The sequence below is a fragment of the Oncorhynchus keta genome, chromosome 19 (assembly GCF_023373465.1).
Source record: "Oncorhynchus keta strain PuntledgeMale-10-30-2019 chromosome 19, Oket_V2, whole genome shotgun sequence".
Lineage (NCBI taxonomy): Eukaryota > Metazoa > Chordata > Actinopteri > Salmoniformes > Salmonidae > Oncorhynchus > Oncorhynchus keta.
The window spans coordinates 54462269-54486603 of record NC_068439.1 but is presented as its reverse complement, the minus strand read 5'-3'; the positions used below and the strand labels follow the sequence as shown (position 1 = coordinate 54486603).

Here is a 24335-nt window from a genome sequence, read left to right as displayed (position 1 = left end):
GTGTGGGGTGGGGAGGTTAAGAGAAGAGGTTTTGATGGGGGAGAGTGGGAGAAATGGTCGAGTGTCAATGTTGGGGTTTACGACTAACCCTAACCTGAGGTATGTGTGGGTTGTTGTGAGAGGGAGACTGTAGGTATTGTAGGATCCCCTTAATTCTAAAGCCTTTGATGGAATGCTAATGAAAGCACAGTAAGACTAGAGATAGTTGGAGGGGTTAAATTGAAAATAGAGTAGTCTGACACTGGGTCCAGTCTGTTGGATGAGAGAGGGGAGGACGTTTGAGGCATGGAGAGGCGTCCATCCACTCCTCAGAACAAAGCGAGTCCAAGCACAGGGAGAGACAGATTTAAAGACAATGAGCAGATCAAGAGGTCAACAGGTCTGTTATGACAATGAAAGATGGAGTCAGACCGACAGGAGATTCAGTTACAAGGGTTAGTAATGTAGTGGATGACGGCGAAGAAGGATGATTGTGATTGGTTGCTCTCTGGGATTGAGGGGATGGAGCATCCTGGTTCAGAGGTCAGCGTGGGTGGGTGGGCAGGGTCTAGCTACTCCTCTATGCACATCGGCAGGTTGACGAAGGTGAACACGTTGTACTCGATCATGATGGAGAAACACAGGAAGACAGCGTAGAGGACCAGTGTGTAGATACCCAGCTTCAGATCCAGCTTCCAGTGGTTCACGTGGATCCCCCCCACCTGCAGAGGTGGAACACACACACAGCACACCATACTTAGGGTGTGTTCCTATGCCCAGGCGTAGCTGGCGCATGCCAGATCTTACAATGCCTTGATGCCTTAACTTACAATGCCTTGATATTACGTATCAGCTAACCACATCATATGTTATAGCAAACTGGTGACCCGACTTGATGAAATGGCACGCAAACATTGGTTGATGCATGCAACGTCCGAGCAGGGGAACGCAACCATAGTCAGAGGTACATCTGTATGTACACCTGAATAGTGGCTGATGGTTCATCAAGAAATTACTGGCAACACTTTTGTTCATCTGTCTCTGCCACACACACACACACACACACACACACACACGTGCAAGAAGGGAAGCGCGCATACACACGGTTTAGAATGGGACAGAAATATTTACATTTATAAAATGTTCTAAATTCTTAGACCTTATTTCAGCATATGATCATTAAAAAAAAATGGGAAACTATTAGCTAATTAAATGAAGACAGCTGTTAATGTAATTAATCGAATGATGATGATTTCCATTCGTGTAATTGAGCTTATTAGACACCTTTTTCAATAACACCAATATAGCACTTCAAGCTGCAATATGTAACGTTTTGGGCGACCGACCAATGGTGTTACACATCTGCCATTAACATTGAAAAGGAGGTCTAACAACCGGTAGATATGTTTTATTTTTCTATGGGTCCTGTTCTTCAGTTTCATTTGTGTCTTTTGCTTTTGTACACCAGCTTCAAACAGCTGAAAATACAATATTTGTGGCTATGGAAAATATCACAGCGGTTTAGACGGTAGAATGATTACCTCCACGATACTGGCTTGTTTTGTCACATACTGTAGAGTGCCGTGAAAAAGTATTCACCCCTTTCTCATTTTCTCTACTTTGGCATATTTTTAATACCGAATGTTATCAGATCTTCAACCAAAACTAATTTTAGATCAAGGGAACCTGAGTGAACAAGCAACACAACAATTACATAATGATTTAATAAACAAAGTTATGCAACACCGAAAGTCCCTGTGAAAAAGTAATTTCCCCATAACACTCACTAACTGGTTGTGCCACCTTTAGCTGAAATGACTCCAACCAAACACTTCCTGTAGTTGTTGATCAGTCTCTCACATCACTGTGGAGGAATTTTGTCCCATTCATGCATGTAGAACTGCTTTAACTCAGCAACATGTGGGTTTTCAAGCGTGAACTGCGCATTTCAAGTCCTGCCACCGCATCCCTTACAAAAAAAAGATTGCAGTTTTGAAAATGCTGTAAAAGTGCAGTAATTGCAGAATAACTGTAGTTATATTGTAGTTGAACAGCAGTTATAAACTATAACTGCAGTTACAATGCAAAATTACTACAGTAAAACAACGTTGGATGCAGTATTTGCAGCATACTGCAGTTACACTGCACTTTGACTGCACTCTATTTTCGTAATGGATCTCAATGGGGATTAGGTCTGGACTTTGACTAGGCAATACCAAAACTTGCTTTTTAGCCATTTTCATGTAGACTTGTGTGTTTTGGGTCATTGTGTTCAGTCATCAGCCTCAGCTCAACGAAGGATGGCCTGACATTCTCCTGTAGAATTCTCTGCTACAGAGCAGAATTCATGGTTCCTTCTATCAGGCAAGTCGTCCAGGTCCTGAGGCAGCATAGCATCCCCAAACCATCACAGTCTACATGAAAATGAGTACAAAGCAACACATTTCAAGTTTTGGAATGGCCCAGAGCTAATCCCAATTGAGATGTTGTGGCAGGACTTGAAATGAGCAGTTCACGCTTGAAAACCCACAAATGTTGCTGAGTTAAAGCAGTTCTACATGCATGAATGGGACAAAATTCCTCCACAGTGGTGTGAGAGACTGATCAACAACTACAGGAAGTGTTTGGTTGGAGTCATTGCATCTAAAGGTGGCACAACCAGTTAGTGAGTGTTATGGGGAAATTACTTTTTCACACAGGGGAATTGCGTGTTGCATAACTTTATTAATTAAATATATAAAATAGGTATACATTTTTTTTGTTATTTGTAAACTCAGGTTCCCTTTATCTAATATTAGGTGTTGGTTGAAGATCTGATAACATTCAGTGAGAAAATCAGAAAGGTGCAGATACTTTCAGCGACCAGGAAATGAGCGATTTATGTATAGTGCCTCTTTAAATCGAACACACACACGGAGGAGTTTGAGACAAAACAGCAGCATTATTCATATCCACAAAACAGAACCGTTCCAATAAATATCTAAGGCCACACGGATGTATATGCGTTCATCAATTGTCCGTTTTTGTCCGTCAACTCAAACTTGCATATGTACATTTAAAAAGATATATATTTAATTAATTTAAACTAGGCAAGTCAGAACAAATTCCTATTTACAATGACGGCCTGGGTCTTCTTTGTTGGACAATCTTCTCCGTCGTCTATCATCAGTCAACTGACGACTCCCTTTGAAAAAACATTGGTTCCATAGCCGAATACACTGGCAGACTGTTCAGTGGCAGAGACATAGATACTGTGGTCTCTATACAAAGTAAGACTCTGGTCAGTAGTATAATGTAATACATGTATAATATATGCCATTAAGCAGATGCTTTTATCCAAAGCAACTTAGCCACGTGTGCATAACAGTTTTACTTATGGGTAGTCCTGGGAATCGAATCCACTATCCTGGCATTACAAACGTCATGCTCTAACAACTGAAATACAGAGGACAGAATCTTCTCACCGTTAAAGCCACAGAACCCAGCAGCAGCACCACAGAGTAGAGAAGTCCTCGACTGTTGATAATGACCTAGAGGGGAAGTAATAGTTAACATTACATGGTTTACATACACTCATTTAGTAATTGGTAGCATTGCCTTTAAATTGTTTAACTTAATTGTTTAACTCAAACATTTCGAGGTCAGGGCTTTGTGATGACCACTCCAATACCTTGCCTTTGTTGTCCTTAAGCCATTTTACCACAACTTTGGAACTATGCTTGGGGTCATTGTACAGTTGGAAGACCCATTTGTGACCAAGCTTTAACTTCCTGACTGATGTCTTGAGATTTTGCTTCAATATATCCACATAATTTTCCTCCCTCATGTTGCCATCTATTTTGGGAAGTGCACCAGTCCCTCCTGCAGCAAAGCACCCCCACAACATGATGCTGCCACTCCCATGCTTCATGGTGGGAAGGTGTTCCTTGGCTTGCATGTCTCCCCCTTTCTCCTTCAAACATAATGATGGTCATTATGGCCAAACAGTTGTATTTTTGTTTCATCAGACCAGAGGACATTTCTCCAAAAAGTAAGATCTTTGTCCCCATGTGCAGTTGCAAACCGTAGTCTGGCTTTTTTATGGAGGTTTTGGAGCAGTGGCTTCTTCCATGCTGAGCGGCCTTTCAGGTTATTTCGGTACTACTCGCTTTACTATGGATATAGCATCTTCACAAGGTCCTTTGCTGTTGTTCTGGGATTGATTTGCACTTTTCGCACCAAAGTACATTAATCTCTAGGAGACAGAACGCATCTCCTTCCTGAGTGGTATGACGGCTGCGTGGTCCCATGGTGTTTATACTTGCGTACTATTGTTTGACAGATGAGCATGGTACCTTCAAGCGTTTGGAAATTGCTCACAAGGATGAACCAGACTTGTGAAGGTCTACAATATTTTTCCTGAGTTCTTGGCTGATTTGTATTGATTTTCCCATGATGTCAAGCAAAGAGGCGCTGAGTTTGAAGGGAGGCCTTGAAATACATCCACAGGTACGCCTCCAATTGACTCAAATGATGTCAATTAGATTCTAAAGCCATGACATAATTTTCTGGAATTTTCCAAGCTGTTTAAAGGCACAGTCAACTTAGTGTATGTCAACTTCTGACCCACTGGAATTGTGATACAGTGAATAAGTGAAACAATTGTGGGAAAAATTACTTGTGTCATGCACAAAGTAGATGTCCTAACCGACTTGCCAAAACTATAGTTTGTTAACAAGAAATTTGTGGAGTGAAAAACTAGTTTTAATGACTCCAACCTAAGTGTATGTAAACTTCTGACTTCAACTGTATAGATTAAATCAATATTCAAAATTATAAAAGTTTGAACAACTATCTAAATACATGGCTGTGGTCATAGTTAACTCACAGGGTGCGTCTCAATAGTCTTAAGTGGCTTCCTCTCTGGCCAGGAGTATGCTTTATACTATTGAGATGCACCCCTAGTTGAAGTGTGGGAGAGGAGGAGAGAGCTGGAGAAACAGTAGGGTCAAGGACTCAATCACACAGTACTGAAACACTTGTTGTAGTAGTCCTTAAAAAATGTGTTATTCCCTCTCCAAAATATGACTAATGAACACTTCCAACTCAAGTGCTCAGAGTCAACATCACTTGACCTCATTTCAGTGTATACGCTTCCTGAAAGATGACTACTAAACTACACGTATTTACCGTGCACATTGAGTTACAAAGTCGTACGTCAAGCAAAGCAGTAATCTCTCAATGCTCCCTACAAGGAAAGCTGTTCCCTATGCTCCAGGGTGAAGATACAGATCTAGGATCAGCTTCCCATCCCCCTATTCTAACCTTAAACATTTGTGGGGGAAATGCTATACTGATCCAAGATCAGCGACATGGGGCAACTGAACCCTACTCCGTTCCCTATAGCTGTTCTTACCTCAGAGCCATAGTTCACCGCCATGGTCTGTAGCGCCCAGGGCAACCCCAGTCCAACCAGGATATCAAACACATTACTGCCGATGGTGTTGGACACTGCCATGTCACCCATTCCTAAACAGAAATAGTTGTCATTCAAATACAAGCATTGTACTTAAAAGCAACGCCCAGAATTAACTTTGAAAAGCCTTAAGACAAGATTATTGCCAAAGATGGTACAGTTCAAAGATACCTTTTGTTTTTCAATGAGTAGATGCCCTTGATTTCCATCCTCACAAACCGTTAAAGGGAAATTACAGAAAGTAGAGTCGTACCTTGCCGAGCAACGATGAGACTGGCGATGCAGTCTGGTACACTGGTGCCCGCTGCCAGGAAAGTTATGCCCATAATGACGTCTGGGATGCCAAGGGTGTAGCCGATGATGGTGACCTGTGACCACACCCACATTACAACTGATCAGTGACCAAAACAGCCAGACACAACTCCCACACACACCCCTCCTCCACACACACACACACCACACACAGTCTTGTTAAGCTAACCTTGTGGGGACATTCAAAATCCTATTTTCCATAAACCTAACCTGTACTCTCATCCTAATCTTAATCCTAACCTTAACCCTAACCCTAGCTCCTAACCCTTAATGTAATTCTAACCTTAACACTAAACCCCCTATAAATAGCATTTGACCTCGTGGAGACTAACAAAAATGTTAGTTTTTGTTTGTTTACTATTCTAGCGGGGACTTCTGGTTAAGAATAATTAAACACGTCCACTACTGTACCCTGACACTCACCATCCAGACCATGAAGTAAGAGAAGACGGCGATCCAGACAGTGGAGAGGATGAAGGAGAGCATAAAGAACTTCTCCCATCGAGGCTTGGCACAGTTGGGGATGGTGAAGAACAGGAGGAGCAGCAGGGGCCACGCGATCAGCCACTTACACTTGCTGCTGATGCCCGCTGTAGGATTGAAGGGGCAGGTAAAAATCAACCACATGTATTTATAAGGCCCTATTAATATCAAGTCAAAGTGCTTTACTGTAACAAAGCCCAGAATTTCAAAGAGCAAAGCAGAAGCACAGTGGTGAGGAACAACTCCCTAGGAGAACGTACGACTCATTCTAGAACAGCTTTCTGGTCCTGGAAAAACTAGGTCAAATCTCATTTTACTGGTCACGCACACATATTTTGCAGATGTTATTGCGGGTGTAGCAAAATGCTTGTGTTCCTAGCTCCAACAGTGCAGTAATACCCAACAATACACACAAATCCCCCCAAAAATGAAAAGGAATTAAGAAATATTAGAATGAGCAATGTCAGAGTCCGGAATATAAATATACATATCCATTTGATGTTGTGTAAAGGCATTATGGACAGTATATGAAGAGAAAAGGTGTACAGCAGTAGTTATATAGGATGAGCAATGACTAGAATACAGCACATACAGTGCATTCGGAAAGTATTCAGAACGCTTGACTTTCTCCACATTTTGTTACATTACGCAGGGGTGGGCAATTCCAGTCCTCGAGGGCCTGATGTCACAGTTTTGCCCCAGCCAACACACCTGACTCCAATAATCACCTAATCATGATCTTCAGTTTAGAATGCAATTTGATTAATCAGCTGTGTTTGCTAGGGATGGAGAAAAAGTGTGACACCAATCAGCCTCTCAAGGACTGTAGTTGCCCACTCATGCTTTACAGCCTTATTATGAAATGTACTAAATTATTTTTTCCCTCATCAATATACCCCACAATGACAAAGTGAAAACAGTTTTTTATTTATTTTATTCTTTATTTACATACGTATTCAGATATTTCCTATGATACTCGAAATTGAGCTCAGGTGCATCCTGTTTCCATTGATCATCCTTGAGATGTTTCTACAACATGATTGGAGTGCACCTGTGGTAAATTCAAGTGATTGGACATGATTTGGAAAGGCACACACCTCTTTATATAAGGTCCCATAGTTGGAGGTGCGTGTCAGAGCAAATGAGGTCAAAGGAATTGTCCGTAGAGCTCAGAGACAGGATTATGTCGAGGCACAGATCTGGGGAAGGGTACCAAAACATTTCTGCAGCATTGAAGGTCCCCAAGAACAAAGTAGCCTCCATCATTCCTAAATTGAAGAAGTTTGCAACCACCAAGACTCTTCCTAGAGCTGGCCGCCCAGCCAAATTGAGCAATCTGGGGAGAAGGGCCTTGGTCAGAGAGGTGACCAAGAACCCGATGGTCGCTCTCACAGAACTCCAGAGTTCCTCTGTGGAGATGGGAGAACCTTCCAGATCAGTCAGGCCTTTATGGTAGAGTGGCCAGACAGAAGCCACTCCTCCGTAAAAGGCACATGACAGCCCGCTTGGAGTTTGCCAAAAGGCATCTGAAGGACTCGTAAGAAACAAGATTCTCTGGTCTGATGAAACCAAGATTGAACTCTTTGGCCTGAATGACAAGCTTCACATCTAGAGGAAACCTGGCACCATCCCTACGGTGAAGCATGGTGGTGGCAGCATCATCATCATTATGTGGGGATGTTTCTCAGCGACAGGGCGACTAGTCAGGATCGAGGGAGAGATGAACGGAGCAAAGTACAGAGAGATCCTTGAAGAAAACCTGCTCGAGAGCGCTCAGGACCTGACTTGGGCGAAGGTTGTTATTGAAAATCTTGAGTCAAATATTTGCACAGATACGAGAACCTGTAGATTCAGTTAGACTTTATTGCAAAGGTCCTATAGGTTCCATTCCTTATGTAGCCATTCTGTCTCAGCACTTTACAGTGGACAGTCTATATGCTGCTAATAATGGAAATGTTATCATAGTCATGAGTTTAGTTCCCACAAGGTTCCCCTTCCAACAGGACAATGACCCTAAGCACACAGCCAAGAGATTGCAGGAGTGGCTTCAAGACAAGTCTCTAAATGTCCTTGAGTGGCCCAGACAGAGCCCGGACATGAACCCGATCGAACATCAATGGAGAGACCCCATCCAACCTGACAGAGCTTGAGAAACTCCCCAAATACAGGTGTGCCAAGCTTGTAGAGTCATACCTAAGAAAGCTTGAGGCTGTAATCGCTGCCAAAGGTGCTTCAACAAAGTACTGAATAAAGGGTCTGAATACTTATATATTATATATATATATATAAACACTGGAATATCAAATTTACTTAAGTATTCATATGTACATAAGTACATATATATATATAATACAAAAAACTGTTTTTGCTTGTCATTAAGGGGTATTGTGTGTAGATTGATAAGGGAAACAAACAATTGAATACATTTATAATAAAGCTGTAACCTAACAAAATGTGTGAAAAGTCAAGGGGCTTGAATACTTTCCGAATGCACTTTACATATGAAGTGGGTAAAACAGTATTTAAGTGACCAGTGTTCAATGACTGAACATTGGGCAGCAGTCTCGAAGGTGCAGGTATTTGGTCTAGCCCAGCACTAACACAACCAATTTAACTCATAAGCTACTTCAATCATAAAGCACTTGGAGGTTTCATACACACATTGGAGCAGTGTCTGTCATGTACATAACTCTCTGTCAAAGATCATTATAATTAGTCATGATATGATAGTCACTGGATAATTTGGGTAAGGGCACCGCGTCTACTGAAGTGCAAGCACATGTTTAAATCTGATGAGCCATATCCACAATAATGTCCAGCTCTGTCTGGATAAACAACACACACACAGCAAATGCAAATACACACACACACACACACACACACACACACACACACCAGGGATATGAAAGGGGGAGATTGTCTCATTTTCGGCCTCCTCCTCTGCAGGTTTGTCCTCGGGCACGTTGCCGTTCTCAACATCCACCTTCCCCTCCAGCACCTGGGTCTCCACTCCGTTGGCACCCTGGACCAGCTTCTGACGCTGTCACAGGAAGAGGCAAAACAGGGAGTTGTTCATTAAGGCACACGTCGGAAAATTATGTTCAATGAAAAATTAAAGGGAGTGTTTGGTATTGGACCAAGTCCAGATATTCCCCCCTGATTCAGTCTGTTTTTTTCTCGTTTGATGCCTAATGAACACGACCCAGGTAGTCAACAGTACAGCAATGACAGCACTATCAAATCTATACAAATGAGATCATTGCCTTCTCTAACATTGAAACAAACCATCTTCCTGCAGTTGCATCACTCTCTATCCATACCTCAGTGATGATGAGGCGACTGGCCATGCGCAGCCGGGTCTTGGGTCCAAAATGGCTGGTGATCATGATGCGGAGGCCGGCCTCGGGGAAACGCATCTTGGGAGGGTTGGCATGCATCATCTCATCGACCATGACCACAGACCCACGACTGTAAGCCTTACTGGGCTTGACTGGAGGCGGACAGACATGTTAGACATTCAAAACTGACACACACACACACACACACATACCAGGGTTTCTGTTAGGAAAGTGTGGCGCTGGACATTTGAAAAATGTACCGGACCCATATGCATTGGGTGCATAACAAGATTAGGGCGTTCACCACGGTGCTCAGAATGACAGAAATCGTATTTAGATTATGGTAATTCAGATGAACAGAACATGCAAACCGAGGATGCAACGATGTCCTTCTTACTGGATTCTGATGTGCACTTTGAAGATGAAGAATAACTGTCCACATTTGGTTTCCTCAGCCAACAAGAGGAGTAAAATCACTACCCTATGTCAATATACTATCCCCCATAGTAGAAAAGTTGACCTATTCTATTTGTCAGCTTGTCGAGAAAGAAATAGCATATTCCAAACAGACTCTGGGAACAGTTGTGGGAGGATAGATAGCAAATTCATATAACCAGGAGCCAAAGCTACATGAAAAAAAAGAAGTTCAAAAGCAATGAGTCTGATGCAACAGATCAGAACGTTGAGCTTAAATATGTTGACCACCTATTATTTCTTCACGTTATAAGGGCGGCAATGCTCACAAGGCCGTAGGCTACGTGTGAATGTTTGTTCCATCATGCAATTAACGGGAAAACCCCGTCGTCAAAGTGCACCGCACAAGCCAGCGCTTTCATGTGACAGAGATGAAAACACTGTTAGAAATGTAGAAAGAAGGGAGATCTGAGGAAACAACTAGGATGGGTTGTTAAAAAGACGAGGATTGTGCCTTTGGCTACTGGACAATGAAAGTCTATAGGAAATAATTGCCTCCACGGATATGGTCTGATTTCGCCTAGGCTGTTTTGAAGGTAAGACATGCCTCATAATATGTCGTAAAATGTTCGGGTTTCAAACAATTAGGTATATGTTTTCAAAATGCATATGCTGCCTCCAGCTCATTGCTAAGTGGTGTTGAAGCATGCCTGCGGTTGGCTATTCATTTTCTGTTTTTTTTAATTTTTTATATTTGACCTTTATTTAACCAGGCAAGTCAGTTAAGAACAAATTCTTATTTTCAATAGCGGCCTAGGAACAGTGGGTTAACTGCCTGTTCAGAGGCAGAACGACAGACTTGTACCTTGTCGGCTCAGGGGTTTGAACTTGCAACCTTCCGTTACTAATCCAACGCTCTAACCACTAGGCTATACTGTAGCAGCAGGTCTCACATTGTCTGACAGATTTTCAGCTCAAAGGTTCTGTGTCTGTATGCTGTTCGCGTGTGATTAATAAGATGCATAACGAAAGTACTGTACACGGACTCATTTATTTCCACAGAATTATGCAAATATACCTATAGACCGATAAGCATAACCAGTCATGTATTTACATCGACTGGTATTTCCATCATTGAAGAGGCTCTAAAGCATTATTTCACAATGTGATTTTATCTTCTTCTCCCGGACAATTGGCCAGCAGCAATTATCTTAATCTGCTTTTCAATTAATTCATTTTATTAGCCAAATGCTGGCTATTACCAGCTAACAGAAACCCTGACTCACACACAAACATGCTAGCAAAAAAACATCAAACACCAAAAATCCATTTCAGGTGTAAAAACACCTTGCAGTGAGAAGTTTCCTCTTGTGTTTGACACCTATTTCTGGTCAAATGGCCCGAATTCAGAGTCTGATAAGTGTTCTATATTCAACTCTTACATTTATGAATTATATATAAATTGACATGCATACTAAGAAAACAAAGCTGACATAAACATTCCCTATCTTTTGATATTCATTGACCACAAGTCAGTGGGTTGATACCTCAAGAGGCAAGCAGAGAAACACTGCAATCTAGCGTGCAGAAACACAACACACATTAAGCAACAGTGGGTTTGGTAAGACTAAACAGACAGGCGCTTTGACATTAGTGGAAAGAACGTGGAAGATATGGCCGCATCTATACAAGATACTGATATGACCTTTGAACTGTTTGTTTGTCTATGTCTGACTGTTATTTTCATGTGTTTAGTTGCTGACATTAATACCAACGATAAGGCGGCCAGGAAGAGAGAGAGGGGTAGATATCAGAGGCGGCTGGCGGGAGGGGCCATATGAGGACAGGCTCACTGCAATGGCTGGAATGGAATAAATGGAACCGAGTCAAACGTGGTTTCCATATGTCCGATACGTTCCACATTTCCATTCCAGCCATTACAATGAGCCCATCCTCCTGTAGCACCCCCCGCCAGCCTCCTCTGGTAGAGATAGAGAGCCAAGTGCTGTGGTTGAGCTGAAGGTTACCTATTACCCATTGTCAATCGGCACAGTACAATGGAGATTGTGGAACTGCAACACCTCCACCACACTGACCGAGGAAGTCCTACCCAACTCCCATGGACCAACAAGTTCATATTCCTGCCCAATTTATAGACTTAGCTCCAGACATATAGTGTCCAAAAGCCTGTTTAAGCATTGGCAACCACATGGAGGACTTATACCATGTTGAAGTAGTCAACTCAAAGATGGTGGTAAATGAGGATGTTGCATAAAGACCGCCATTGAATAAATGGCCGCGTTTCCTGTCTGTATAAGTGGGCGTTCCCTCTTTAGCTTGAGAATACTTTTCCGCGTGAGAAAGCATGCTCAAAGACAGTCAAAGAGGGTCTACATTCCATAACTGCAGGTGGCAGTAAATTGCCAACCTTGGCTTTATACCTGTTCAAACAACATACTCCAGGTGGCAGCACGCACCCTTTCAGTTTGTTTGTTGGAAGGAGTAGCAGAAGAAATTTGACTACTTCAAAATGGAGATCGATTCAATGGCGCTGCCCGTGCACTCAGATGCCATAATGGGACAGATGCAAAGATAAGTCAAAGTTAATGACATTTGAACTAGAATGCCCGCCATTCCCTCAACCCTATTTGATCAGAAACGACCAATAGTTCATTTTAGTCTTCTTCAACTGTTGGGGTTAAAAGAAGACAAGTATAAAGAGACAGAGAATAAGCCGATGTCTCGAGAGAAGCCTTGTTGTGTACTACAGCCTGCCTGGTTAGCCTTACCTACTGCCGTGCTGAGTATAGGCAATGACGGGCTCGGCATCCCACACACTGTCATCATAACTAGCATTACCATCCTGCATCTCGCTGCCGGCCGCTGCGTTACCATTGGCCTGATTCTTGTCCTTGTCTTTACTCGCGAATAACTTCTGCAAGCTCTGGTTAAACCTGGGAGAAGAGCGGAGAGGGGGACACCGGTTAATGTTTTTCATCAACACCCAATAAACAATAACTGAACACTATGCAGTGGTCTGTAAGCTCTAAGGAACAGTTTCCTGGACACCGATTAACAAACATACTTCATCTCAATTCAAATATCTTTGTATTCAACCACGAGGTTAAATCTGGGTCCGGGAAACTGTCCCCATGTATACGGTGAACTGCAGCAAAAACGTTTGCGATTGTTCACGCGTACGATAACTGTGGCAAACTCAGTCCTGCAACTTCCGGTAAATGTGAAACCACGCTGTGTATTTGACATCATACTGTATGTATGCACACATAGGTTATACAGCGAACCGTATGGGCAAGGTAGGATGGTATTTGAAATGGTCAGCGTGTAGTAGGCTATTCTCTGAGTGGCATCATAGCGGGTCATAGAAGGGCGGTCGGAGCACAAGGGTTCGTCCAGTGACCTGGACGAACCAGGGCAGACACACGACCAGACAGACACAGACAGGTGAAAATCTTCCACCCCACAGAAACTCAGGGGGCACTCAAATTCAATATCATTGCATTGAGTCTATGTATATTTCTTGAAAATAGAGAAGATACCTTAATGACGTCAATCGGTCTCCCCCACCAGATCAATGTCATTGGGCGTGACGCCTTGAGTTTTGTAAAGTCCCTGACTCAGTAGTGCAGCACTTACTTCATGATGAGGATGTATCCGCAGTACATGACCACCAACACCAGGCTCTCCCACCTGAGACGGACACAACGGAGAGACAACCACTGAAATCACATCGTATCTCAGTTACCCAATGAAGCCCAATTAAATCCCATCACATCACCCAATAAGGAGCCCCACAGTTCAGATAAGCAACTAATGCAAATTCCATCACATCAAGGTATTATTTAAGGAACAATCGAAAAGAGGTGGGGCTCGCTTACCATACTACCTTCCCATCGTAGATAAACTGGGGGGGAGCACAGGCAGAAATGAAAATAATGGCAGTTCGGAATTATTCAACATGTACTTCTGTCCTTGAGCTGTTCTAGTCTACTAATGTTCTGTATTATGTCATGTTTTATGTTTTGTGTTGACTCCAGGAAGAGTAGCTGCTGCTTTCAGAAAAACTAACGGAGATCCTGATAAAATACTTAAATAAATATATTGTTTATGGTCGCATACAGTACATGTAATGTGCATTCTACTTTCAGACTTACCGCAATAAGGGCGAGGATCGACAAGACGTAGTAGAATGAATCTCGGAAAACAGACCACCAACCCAACACTACAACCTAGAAAGAGAGAGAGAAACAGTCAGTCAGGAAAGAGATCACATCCCTGCAGATACACTACATGACCAAAAGTATGTGGACAAAAGTTGGTCCCCCCTTAGCTGCAATAACAGCCTCCACTCTTCTGGGAAGGCTTACCACTGGATGTTGGAACATTGCTGTGGGGACATCAGCCACAAGAGCATTCGTGAGGTCGGGCACTGATGTTGGCCGATCAGGCCTGGCTCGCAGACGACAATTCATCCCAAAGGTGTGTTTGATGGGGTTGAGGTCAGGGCTCTGTGCAAGCTCAGTCAAGTTCTTCAACACCAATATCGATAAAACTTCTGTATGGACCTTGCTATGTGCACGGGGGCATTGTCATGCTGAAACAGGAAAGGGCCTTCCCCAAACTGTTGCCACAAAGTTGGAAGCACAGAATCATCTAGAATGTCATTGTATTATGTAGTGTTAAGATTTCCCTTCAATGGAACTAACGGGCCAAGCTTGAACCATGAAAAACAGCCCCAGACCATTATTCCTCCTCCACCAAACTTTACAGTTGGCACTATGCATTCAGGCAGGTAGTGTTCTCCTGGCATCTTCCAAACCAAGATTTGTCCGTCAGACGCTGATTCATCACTCCAGAGAACGCATTTCGACTGCTCCAGAGTCCAATAGCGGCGATCTTTACACCACTCCAGCCGACGCTTGGCATTGCGCATGGTGATCTTAGGCTTGTATGCAGCTGCTCGGCCATAGAAACCCATTTCATGAAGCTCCTGACAAACAGTTATTGTGCTGACGTGGCAATTTTTACGCAATACGCGATTCAACACTCGGCGGTCCCGTTCTGTGAGCTTGTGTGGCATATCACTTCACTGCTGAGCCGTTATTGCTCCTAGACATTTAAACTTCACAATAACAGCACTTAGTTACCCAGGGCAGCTCTAGCAGGGCTGAAATTTGACAAACTGACTTGTTGGAAATTTGGCATCCTATGACGGTGCCACGTTGAAAGTTACTGAACTCTTCAGTAAGGCCATTTTACTGCCATTGTTTGTCTATGAAGATTGCCTGTCTGTGTGCTCGATTTTATACACATACACCTGTCAGCAACGGTGTGGCGGAAATAACCTAATTTGAAGGTGTGTCCACATACTTTTGTATATATAGTGTATAAAACGTCTCAGACTAGAAATGCTGATCTAGGATCAGGTCCCCCCTTTCCATGGAATCTTATTCATTATGATCTAAAAGTCTAAAATGATCCTAGAGCAGCACTCCTCGTCTTCGTGAATACAGGACCAGAAATATGCTTTCCAGAGACTAACGACAGCTGGGAGCAATTGCTAACTATCAGACATGTAGACATGGTTCCCCATAGGAGAACTCAATCTTTCAATTTACTTCTCAGCCCATAAGTGATCAAAATGCATATGCTGCACTAAACGAGACCCACATGCACGCACACACACACGACACACACCCACAGAAACAGCCACGTGTATGTGCATGTGCATGTGCACAGAAACACACACACCTGTCCGGCGAATATTCCACATACGCCGATGATGCACAGGATATTGAAGACCGCTGAGCCGACGATTGTCCCCACCCCCACGTCACCGTGGGTGATGAAGACACCTGCACAGGGGGAGTTAGCCAACCACAATCAGCCTCGACAACAACTATCTGGGAGAGTGTGTGTGTGTGTGTGTGTGTGGCAGGGCTGGGGTCAATTCGAATTGAAAGCAGTCAATTCAGGAAGTAAACTTAAATACCAATTCAAAATAACAAAAAAACTGCAGATATTTTCAATGACTTCTCAATAAACTGAAGAGTAGCTATTTATTTCATATGTTTTTGCATTTTGGAATTTTCAATTAAAATATCTTCCCGAATTAACTGCCTTTTAATTGACCCCATCCCTGGTGTGTAGGTTTGTCTGACTTTTTGTTGAATTTTGACGTTGGTGTGTTGGTTAATCTCTAGTGGACAGAAATAGGGTGCCTCTGGGTACCATTGTGTGCACAATGCCTGCCCTCCAGGACACCTACAACACCAGGTGTCGCAGGAAGTCCAAGAAGATCATGAGGGACCTAAGCCACCCAAGCCAAGGCCTGTTCTCCCGCTTCCATCACTCAAATGTGGGCAGTACAGGAGCATCATGGCTAAAACTATCAGACTGGCCAATAGCTTCTACCCTCAGACCATCAGGCTGCTGAACAGCCACCATAGTCAGCTACCTGCTCCCCCCCCCCCGGATTTCCTACACCTGCACTGTTGGAGCTTGGAGCTTAAGAATTTCACTGTATACTGCAACTACATTGTGCATGTGACTAAATAAATGCTATCGTAGTGTCGGTCAGCAGACTGTGGGATGTGAAGACTAAAGACAAATGGTTTTGTCACTGGTCATTTGGACAAATCACACATTCGCAGGTGTTCACGTCTTTTAAAATGTCGGGCGTGGATGGGACATGCTTTGGCTGAATATCCATTTAGGGAGGTGGAGACGTCGTTAGTCTCGTTAGTGTCTTTTATCATACATCTCCCCCAGAACCAAATCAAGCATCTGATGTAATTACACCCCCACACAAAACAAAACCGACACACACTACATACGCATCTACCTCAAATACCTCGTACCGCTGCACATTTGTACTGGTCCTCCCTGTAATATATAGTTATATTCTTGTGTATTTTATTGTATTCCTTGTGTTACTATTTCATTTGTGCATCTTTGGCAAGGACTGGTAAGCAAACATTTCACGGTAAAGTCTACACTCGTTGTATTCGGAGCATGTGACAAATACAAATCCGATTGGACAGGATTTTAATTCTGGGTTTCCAAGTTTTCTGTGTTGTGTAAAGGAGCGTGTGAGTGTGCAGGTGTGTATTGGTGTGTGTGTGTGTGTGTGAGTGTGAGTGTGCGACAGCGTTTGTGCGTGTCATATCTTACCAATGATGGAGGCAAACAGCTCGGGAGCAGAACTCCCAGCTGCCATAAAAGTGGCTCCGGCAACATCCTCACTTAGGTCTAGTTTCTAACAGACCGAAAGAGAGAACAAGAGAGGAGACAGGAGTGGTTAGTTAGGCTGAGCTTCGAAAAAACTTTGTAGGTTAATGTGGCCCTTTTGTCATCATCTTGACAACCAAGACTACTCATAGAATAGCAAAGTACTTTGTTAGAAAGATTTGATTCAGTTCACGCAGAAAATATTGATTATCAAAAGCATTGCTTGAGAGAAGCAAAGTGCCGTCCTAGCTACTAAGTTGGCTGAAAACTCACCCGTGGTAAGGACATGATGCTAGAGCCACGGTGGGCCCATGCTAATATCTCAGACCAGTTTCACCAGATTAGATTGTGTGTCCTGACAAGAGTCTCTCACCTCACAGATCTTCTCCAGCGACGGTACAAAGTAGTCATCACAGATTATAGCGAGGGCCAGGAACATATAGAGGGCCTGTCGAGACGGGAGAGAAGAGTCAGTGTGTATGTGTGTCTGAAACGTTAACTTGGCTGAACAAATAGGAAAGTTGGAAGATCTCAATGAAGGAATAAAGGAGAGGAGAGGATGAACGTAAAGAGCACTAGATCAAAGAAGGTGAGATACAGAAGAGCACTAGATCAAAGAAGGTGAGATACAGAAGAGCACTAGATCAAAGAAGGTGAGATACAGAAGAGCACTAGATCAAAGAAGGTGAGATACAGAAGAGCACTAGATCAAAGAAGGTGAGATACAGAAGAGCACTAGATCAAAGAAGGTGAGATACAGAAGAGCACTAGATCAAAGAAGGTGAGATACAGAAGAGCACTAGATCAAAGAAGGTGAGATACAGAAGAGCACTAGATCAAAGAAGGTGAGATACAGAAGAGCACTAGATCAAAGAAGGTGAGATACAGAAGAGCACTAGATCAAAGAAGGTGAGATACAGAAGAGCACTAGATCAAAGAAGGTGAGATACAGAAGAGCACTAGATCAAAGAAGGTGAGATACAGAAGAGCACTAGATCAAAGAAGGTGAGATACAGAAGAGCACTAGATCAAAGAAGGTGAGATACAGAAGAGCACTAGATCAAAGAAGGTGAGATACAGAAGAGCACTAGATCAAAGAAGGTGAGATACAGAAGAGCACTAGATCAAAGAAGGTGAGATACAGAAGAGCACTAGATCAAAGAAGGTGAGATACAGAAGAGCACTAGATCAAAGAAGGTGAGATACAGGGAGCACTAGATCAAAGAAGGTGAGGTACAGAAGAGCACTAGATCAAAGAAGGTGAGGTACAGAAGAGCACTAGATCAAAGAAGGTGAGGTACAGAAGAGCACTAGATCAAAGAAGATGAGGTACAGAAGAGCACTAGATCAAAGAAGGTGAGATACAGAAGAGCACTAGATCAAAGAAGGTGAGATACAGAAGAGCACTAGATCAAAGAAGGTGAGATACAGAAGAGCACTAGATCAAAGAAGGTGAGATACAGAAGAGCACTAGATCAAAGAAGGTGAGATACAGAAGAGCACTAGATCAAAGAAGGTGAGATACAGAAGAGCACTAGATCAAAGAAGGTGAGATACAGAAGAGCACTAGATCAAAGAAGGTGAGATACAGAAGAGCACTAGATCAAAGAAGGTGAGATACAGAAGAGCACTAGATCAAAGAAGGTGAGATACAGAAGAGCACTAGATCAAAGAAGGTGAGATACAGAAGAGCACTAGATCAAAGAAGGTGAGATACAGAAGAGCACTAGATCAAAGAAGGTGAGATACAGAAGAGCACTAGATCAAAGAAGGTGAGATACAGAAGAGCACTAGATCAAAGAAGGTGAGATACAGAAGAGCACTAGATCAAAGAAGGTGAGATACAGAAGAGCACTAGATCAAAGAAGGTGAGATACAGAAGAGCACTAGATCAAAGAAGGTGAGATACAGAAGAGCACTAGATCAAAGAAGGTGAGATACAGAAGAGCACTAGATCAAAGAAGGTGAGATACAGAAGAGCACTAGATCAAAGAAGGTGAGATACAAAAGAGCACTAGATCAAAGAAGATGAGATACAGAAGAGCACTAGATCAAAGAAGATGAGATACAGAAGAGCACAAGATCAAAGGTGAGATACAGAAGAGCACTAGATCAAAGAAGGTAAGATACAGAAGAGCACTAGATCAAAGGTAAGATACAGAAGAGCACTAGATCAAAGAAGGTAAGATACAGAAGAGCACTAGATCAAAGAAGGTAAGATACAGAAGAGCACTAGATCAAAGAAGGTAAGATACAGAAGAGCACTAGATCAAAGAAGGTAAGATACAGAAGAGCACTAGATCAAAGAAGGTAAGATACAGAAGAGCACTAGATCAAAGAAGGTAAGATACAGAAGAGCACTATATCAAAGAAGGTGAGGTACAGAAGAGCACTAGATCAAAGAAGGTAAGATACAGAAGAGCACTAGATCAAAGAAGGTGAGATACAGAAGAGCACTAGATCAAAGAAGGTAAGATACAGAAGAGCACTAGATCAAAGAAGGTAAGATACAGAAGAGCACTAGATCAAAGGTAAGATACAGAAGAGCACTAGATCAAAGAAGGTGAGATACAAAAGAGCACTAGATCAAAGAAGGTGAGATACAGAAGAGCACTAGATCAAAGAAGGTGAGATACAGAAGAGCACTAGATCAAAGAAGATGAGATACAGCTATGATTAGATACATCAAGTAAGAAATGTGGTGAAAATGCTACCTATCATATCTGGCGTAAAGATGGAACAGCTACTACTGGATTAGGTAGAATAATACCCTTCCAATCCTCTCAGATCTAAACAACTGACTAGTTGGGTAGGGGCTAGTTTAAAAAGATATATATATTTCACCTTTATTTAACCAGGTAGGCTAGTTGAGAACAAGTTCTCATTTACAACTACGACCTGGCCAAGATAAAGCAAAGCAGTGTGACACAAACAACAACAGAGTTACACATGGAATAAACAAACATACAGTCAATAATACAGTAGAACAAGTCTATATACAGTGTGTGCAAATGAGGTAGGATAAGGGAGGTAAGGCAATAAAATAGGCCATAGTGGCGTTATAATTACAATATAGCAATTAAACACTGGAGTGATAGATGTACAGAAGATGAATGTGCAAGTTGAGATACTGGGGTGCAAAGGAGCAAGATAAATCAAATAAAACACAGTATGGGGAACACCGGGTTGATTGGGGATTGATCCCATCACTTCGAAAACTGTATTTATTGGTTAAACATTTTCTGCAGTGCATCGTATTCTCCTAGCCTGGTGCCAGATCTCGGTTTGTGCTGTATAGCCAACTCCTATGATCATTGTCATGCCAAATAACCATGGCAGTTGGGAAGACCGCACAAAGAGATCTGGGACCAGGCTATTGTTCCTTACCATTGTGTGAGAGAATATAATCCTATTTCGGTACACTTGACGTGATAAACTCAGCATACTCAGCATACTCAGATAACTCAGCAAAAAAAGAAACATCCTCTCAGTGTCAACTGCATTTATTTTCAGCAAACTTAACATGTGTAAATATTTGTATGAACATAACCAGATTTAAGAACAGACATAAACTGAACAAATTCCACAGATATGTGACTAACAGAAATTGAATAATGTGTCCCTGAACAAAGGGGGCGTCAAAATCAAAAGTAACAGTCAGTATCTGTAATGTAAGTCAGTGTCTGGTGTGGCCACCAGCTGCATTAAGTACTGCAGTGCATCTCCTCCTCATGGACTGCACCATATTTGCCAGTTCTTGCTGTAAGATGTTACCCCACTCTTCGGACCAAGGCACCTGCAAGTTCCCAGACATTTCTGGGGGGAATGGCCCTAGCCCTCACCTTCTGATCCAACAGTTCCCAGAAGCGCTCAATGGGATTAAGACCCAGGCTTTTCGCTGGCCATGGCAGAACACTGACATTCCTGTCTTGCAGGAAATCACGTACAGAACGAGCAGTATGGCTGGTGGCATTGTCATGCTGGAGGGTCATGTCAGGATGAGCCTGCAGGAAGGGTACCACATGAGGGTGGAGGATGTCTTCCTTGTAACGAACAGCCTTGAGATTGCCTGCAATGACAACAAGCTCAGTCCGATGATGCTGTGACACATCGCCTCAGACCATGACGGACCCTCCACCTCCAAATCGATCCCGCTCCAGAATACAGGCAGGTAGCTACCTAGGGCAGCAGGTAGCCTAGTGGTTAGAGCGTTGGACTTGTAACCGAATATGTCGTTCTGCCCCTGAACAAGGCAGTTAACCCAATGTTCCTAGGCTGTCATTGAAAATAAGAATTTGTTCTTAACCGACTTGCCTAGTTAAATAAATGTACAGGCCTCAATGTAACGCTCATTCCTTTGACAATAAATGTGCACCCAGTTGTTGTTGCCATCCTGTACCTGTCCCGCAGGTGTGATGTTCCGATGTACCGATCCTGTGCAGGTGTTGGTACATGTGGTCTACCACTGCGAGGATGATCAGCTGTCCATCATGTCTCCCTGTTGCGCTGTCTTAGGCATCTCACAGTATAGTATGGACATAGCAATGGCCACATCTGCAGTCCTCATGCCTCCTTGCAGCATGCCTAAGGCACGTTCACACAGATGAGCAGGGACCCTGGGCATCTTTGTTTTGGTGTATTTCAGAGTCAGTAGAAAGGCCTCTTTAGTGTCCTAAATTTTCATAACTGAGGCTTTAATTGCCTACCGTCTGTAAGCTGTTGCCGTCTGTAAGCTATTGAAGAGGCACTGTTGCGCCGTCTTCACCACACTGTGTGTGAGTGGACCATTTCAGTTTGTCTGTGACGTTTAAATGTCTTACTCACATCAGCCAGGGAGAAGGAGAGGGGGGGGCACTGTCCTTGTTAGCAAGCCGCAACGGTGGCACTGTATTTATTTATTTATTTTATTTTTTCACCTTTATTTAACCAGGTAGGCTAGTTGAGAACAAGTTCTCATTTACAACTGCGACCTGGCCAAGATAAAGCATAGCAATTCGACACATACAACAACAGAGTTACACATGGAATAAACAAAACCTAGTCAGTAATACAGTAGAACAAAAGAAAACAAAAAGTCTATATACAGTGAGTGCAAATGAGGTAAGTTAAGGAAATAAATAGGCCTTGGTGGCGAAGTAATTACAATATAGCAATTAAACACTGGAATGGTAGATGTGCAGAAGATGAATGTGCAAGTAGAGATACTGGGGTGCAAAGGAGCAAGATAAATTAATAAATATAGTATGGGGATGAGGTAGGTAGATAGATGGGCTGTTTACAGATGGGCTATGTACAGGTGCAGTGATTTGTGAGCTGCTCTGACAGCGGGCACTTAAAGCTAGTGAGGGAGATGTGAGTCTCCAGCTTCAGAGATTTTTGCAGTTCGTTCCTGTCATTGGCAGCAGAGAACTGGAAGGAAAGACGAACAAAGGAGGAATTGGCTTTGGGGGTAACCAGTGAGATATACCTGCTGGAGCGCGTGCTACGAGTGGGTGCTGCTATGGTGACCAGTGAGCTGAGATAAGGCGGGGCTTTACCTAGCAGAGCCTTGTAGATAACCTGTAGCCAGTGGGTTTGGCGACAAGTATGAAGCAAGGGCCAACCAACGAGAGTGTACAGGTCGCAATGGTGGGTAGTGTATGGGGCTTTGGTGACAAAACAGATGGCACTGTGATATACTGCATCCAGTTTGTTGAGTAGAGTGTTGAGGCTATTTTATAGATGACATCACCGAAGTTGAGGATCGTTAGGATGGTAATTTTTACGAGGGTATGTTTGGCAGCATGAGCGAAGGATGCTTTGTTGCGATATAGGAAGCCGATTCTAGATGTCATTTTGGATTGGAGATGCTTAATGTGAGTCTGGAAGGAGAGTTTACAGTCAAACCAGACACCTATGTATTTGTAGTTGTCCACGTATTCTAAGTCAGAGCCGTCTAGAGTAGTGATGCTGGACGGGCGAGCAGGTGCGGGCAGCGATCGTTTGAATAGCATGCATTTAGTTTTACTTGCATTTAAGAGCAGTTGGAGGCCACGGAAGGAGAGTTGTATGACATTGAAGCTCGTCTGGAGGTTAGTTAACACAGTGTCCAAAGAGTGGCCAAAGGTAAACAGAATGGTGTCATCTGCGTAGAGGTGTATCAGAGAAATCACCAGCAGCAAGAGCAACATCATTGATGTATACAGAGAAGAGAGTCAGCCCGAGGATTGAACCCTGTGGTACCTCCATAGAGACTGCCAGAGGTCTGGACAACAGGCCCTCCGATTTGACACACTGAAGATAATTTTAGAAAGAGAGGGTCCAGATTGTCTAGCCCGGCTGATTTGTAGGGGTCCAGATTTTGCAGCTCTTTCAGAACATCAACAATCTGGATTTGGGTGAAGCAGAAATGGTAGGGGCTTTGGCGGATTGCTGTGGAGGGTGCCGGGCAGTTGACCGGGGTAGGGGTAGCCAGGTGGAAAGCATGGCCATAGTGGATTTATCGGTGGTGACAGTGTTTCCTAGCCTCAGAGCAGTGGGCAGCTGGGAGGAGGTGCTCTTATTCTCCATGGACTTTAGTGTCCCAGAATGTTTGAGTTAGGTTGCAAATTTCTGTTTGAAAAAGCTAGCCTTAGCTTTCCTAACTGCCTGTGTATATTTGTAATTAACTTCCCTGAAAAGTTGCATATCACGGGGGCTATTCGATGCTAATGCAGAACACCACAGGATGTTTTTGTGCTGGTCAAGGGCAGACAGGTCTGGAGTGAACCAACGACTATATCTATTCCTAGTTCTACATTTTTTGAATGATGATGCTTATTTAAGATGGTGAGGAAGGCACTTTTAAAGAATAGCCAGGCATCATCTACTGACGGGATGAGGTCAATGTAATTCCAGGATATCCCGGCCAGGTCGATTAGAAAGGCGTTTGGGAGTGTTTGACAGTGATGAGGGGTGGTCGTTTGGTCACAGACCCATTACGGATGCAGGCAATGAGGCAGTGATCGCTGAGATCTTGAGTGAAAACAGCAGAGGTGTATTCGGAGGACGAGTTAGTTAGGCATCTATGAGGGTGCCCATGTTTACAAATTTGGAGTTGTACCTGGTAGGTTCATTGATAATTT

The 24335-nt window shown here is 43.2% G+C and overlaps 1 protein-coding gene across 2 annotated transcripts in view; it reads right to left on the bottom strand.

Annotated features, from left to right (window-relative positions):
- Positions 1-521: 521 nt before the first annotated feature.
- Positions 522-24335, bottom strand: part of LOC118398505 (sodium/potassium/calcium exchanger 4) — a 71491-nt gene continuing 47677 nt past the window's right edge. Inside the window, exons 4-17 of one of the 2 annotated variants that reach the window (XM_035793893.2) lie at positions 17606-17680; positions 17176-17260; positions 15754-15857; positions 14157-14231; positions 13881-13906; positions 13639-13692; positions 12841-12935; positions 9550-9719; positions 9125-9269; positions 6170-6336; positions 5688-5802; positions 5375-5487; positions 3444-3509; positions 522-701 (exon numbers count right to left, since the gene is read on the bottom strand). In XM_035793893.2, coding sequence (XP_035649786.1) covers positions 552-701; positions 3444-3509; positions 5375-5487; positions 5688-5802; positions 6170-6336; positions 9125-9269; positions 9550-9719; positions 12841-12935; positions 13639-13692; positions 13881-13906; positions 14157-14231; positions 15754-15857; positions 17176-17260; positions 17606-17680 — 1440 coding nt within the window. In that variant the 3' untranslated portion in view covers positions 522-551. Of the gene's footprint in view, positions 702-2806; positions 3240-3443; positions 3510-5374; positions 5488-5687; positions 5803-6169; positions 6337-9124; positions 9270-9549; positions 9720-12840; positions 12936-13638; positions 13693-13880; positions 13907-14156; positions 14232-15753; positions 15858-17175; positions 17261-17605; positions 17681-24335 lie in introns of those variants that run through there. The other variant, XM_052470804.1, reaches the window with a different exon arrangement.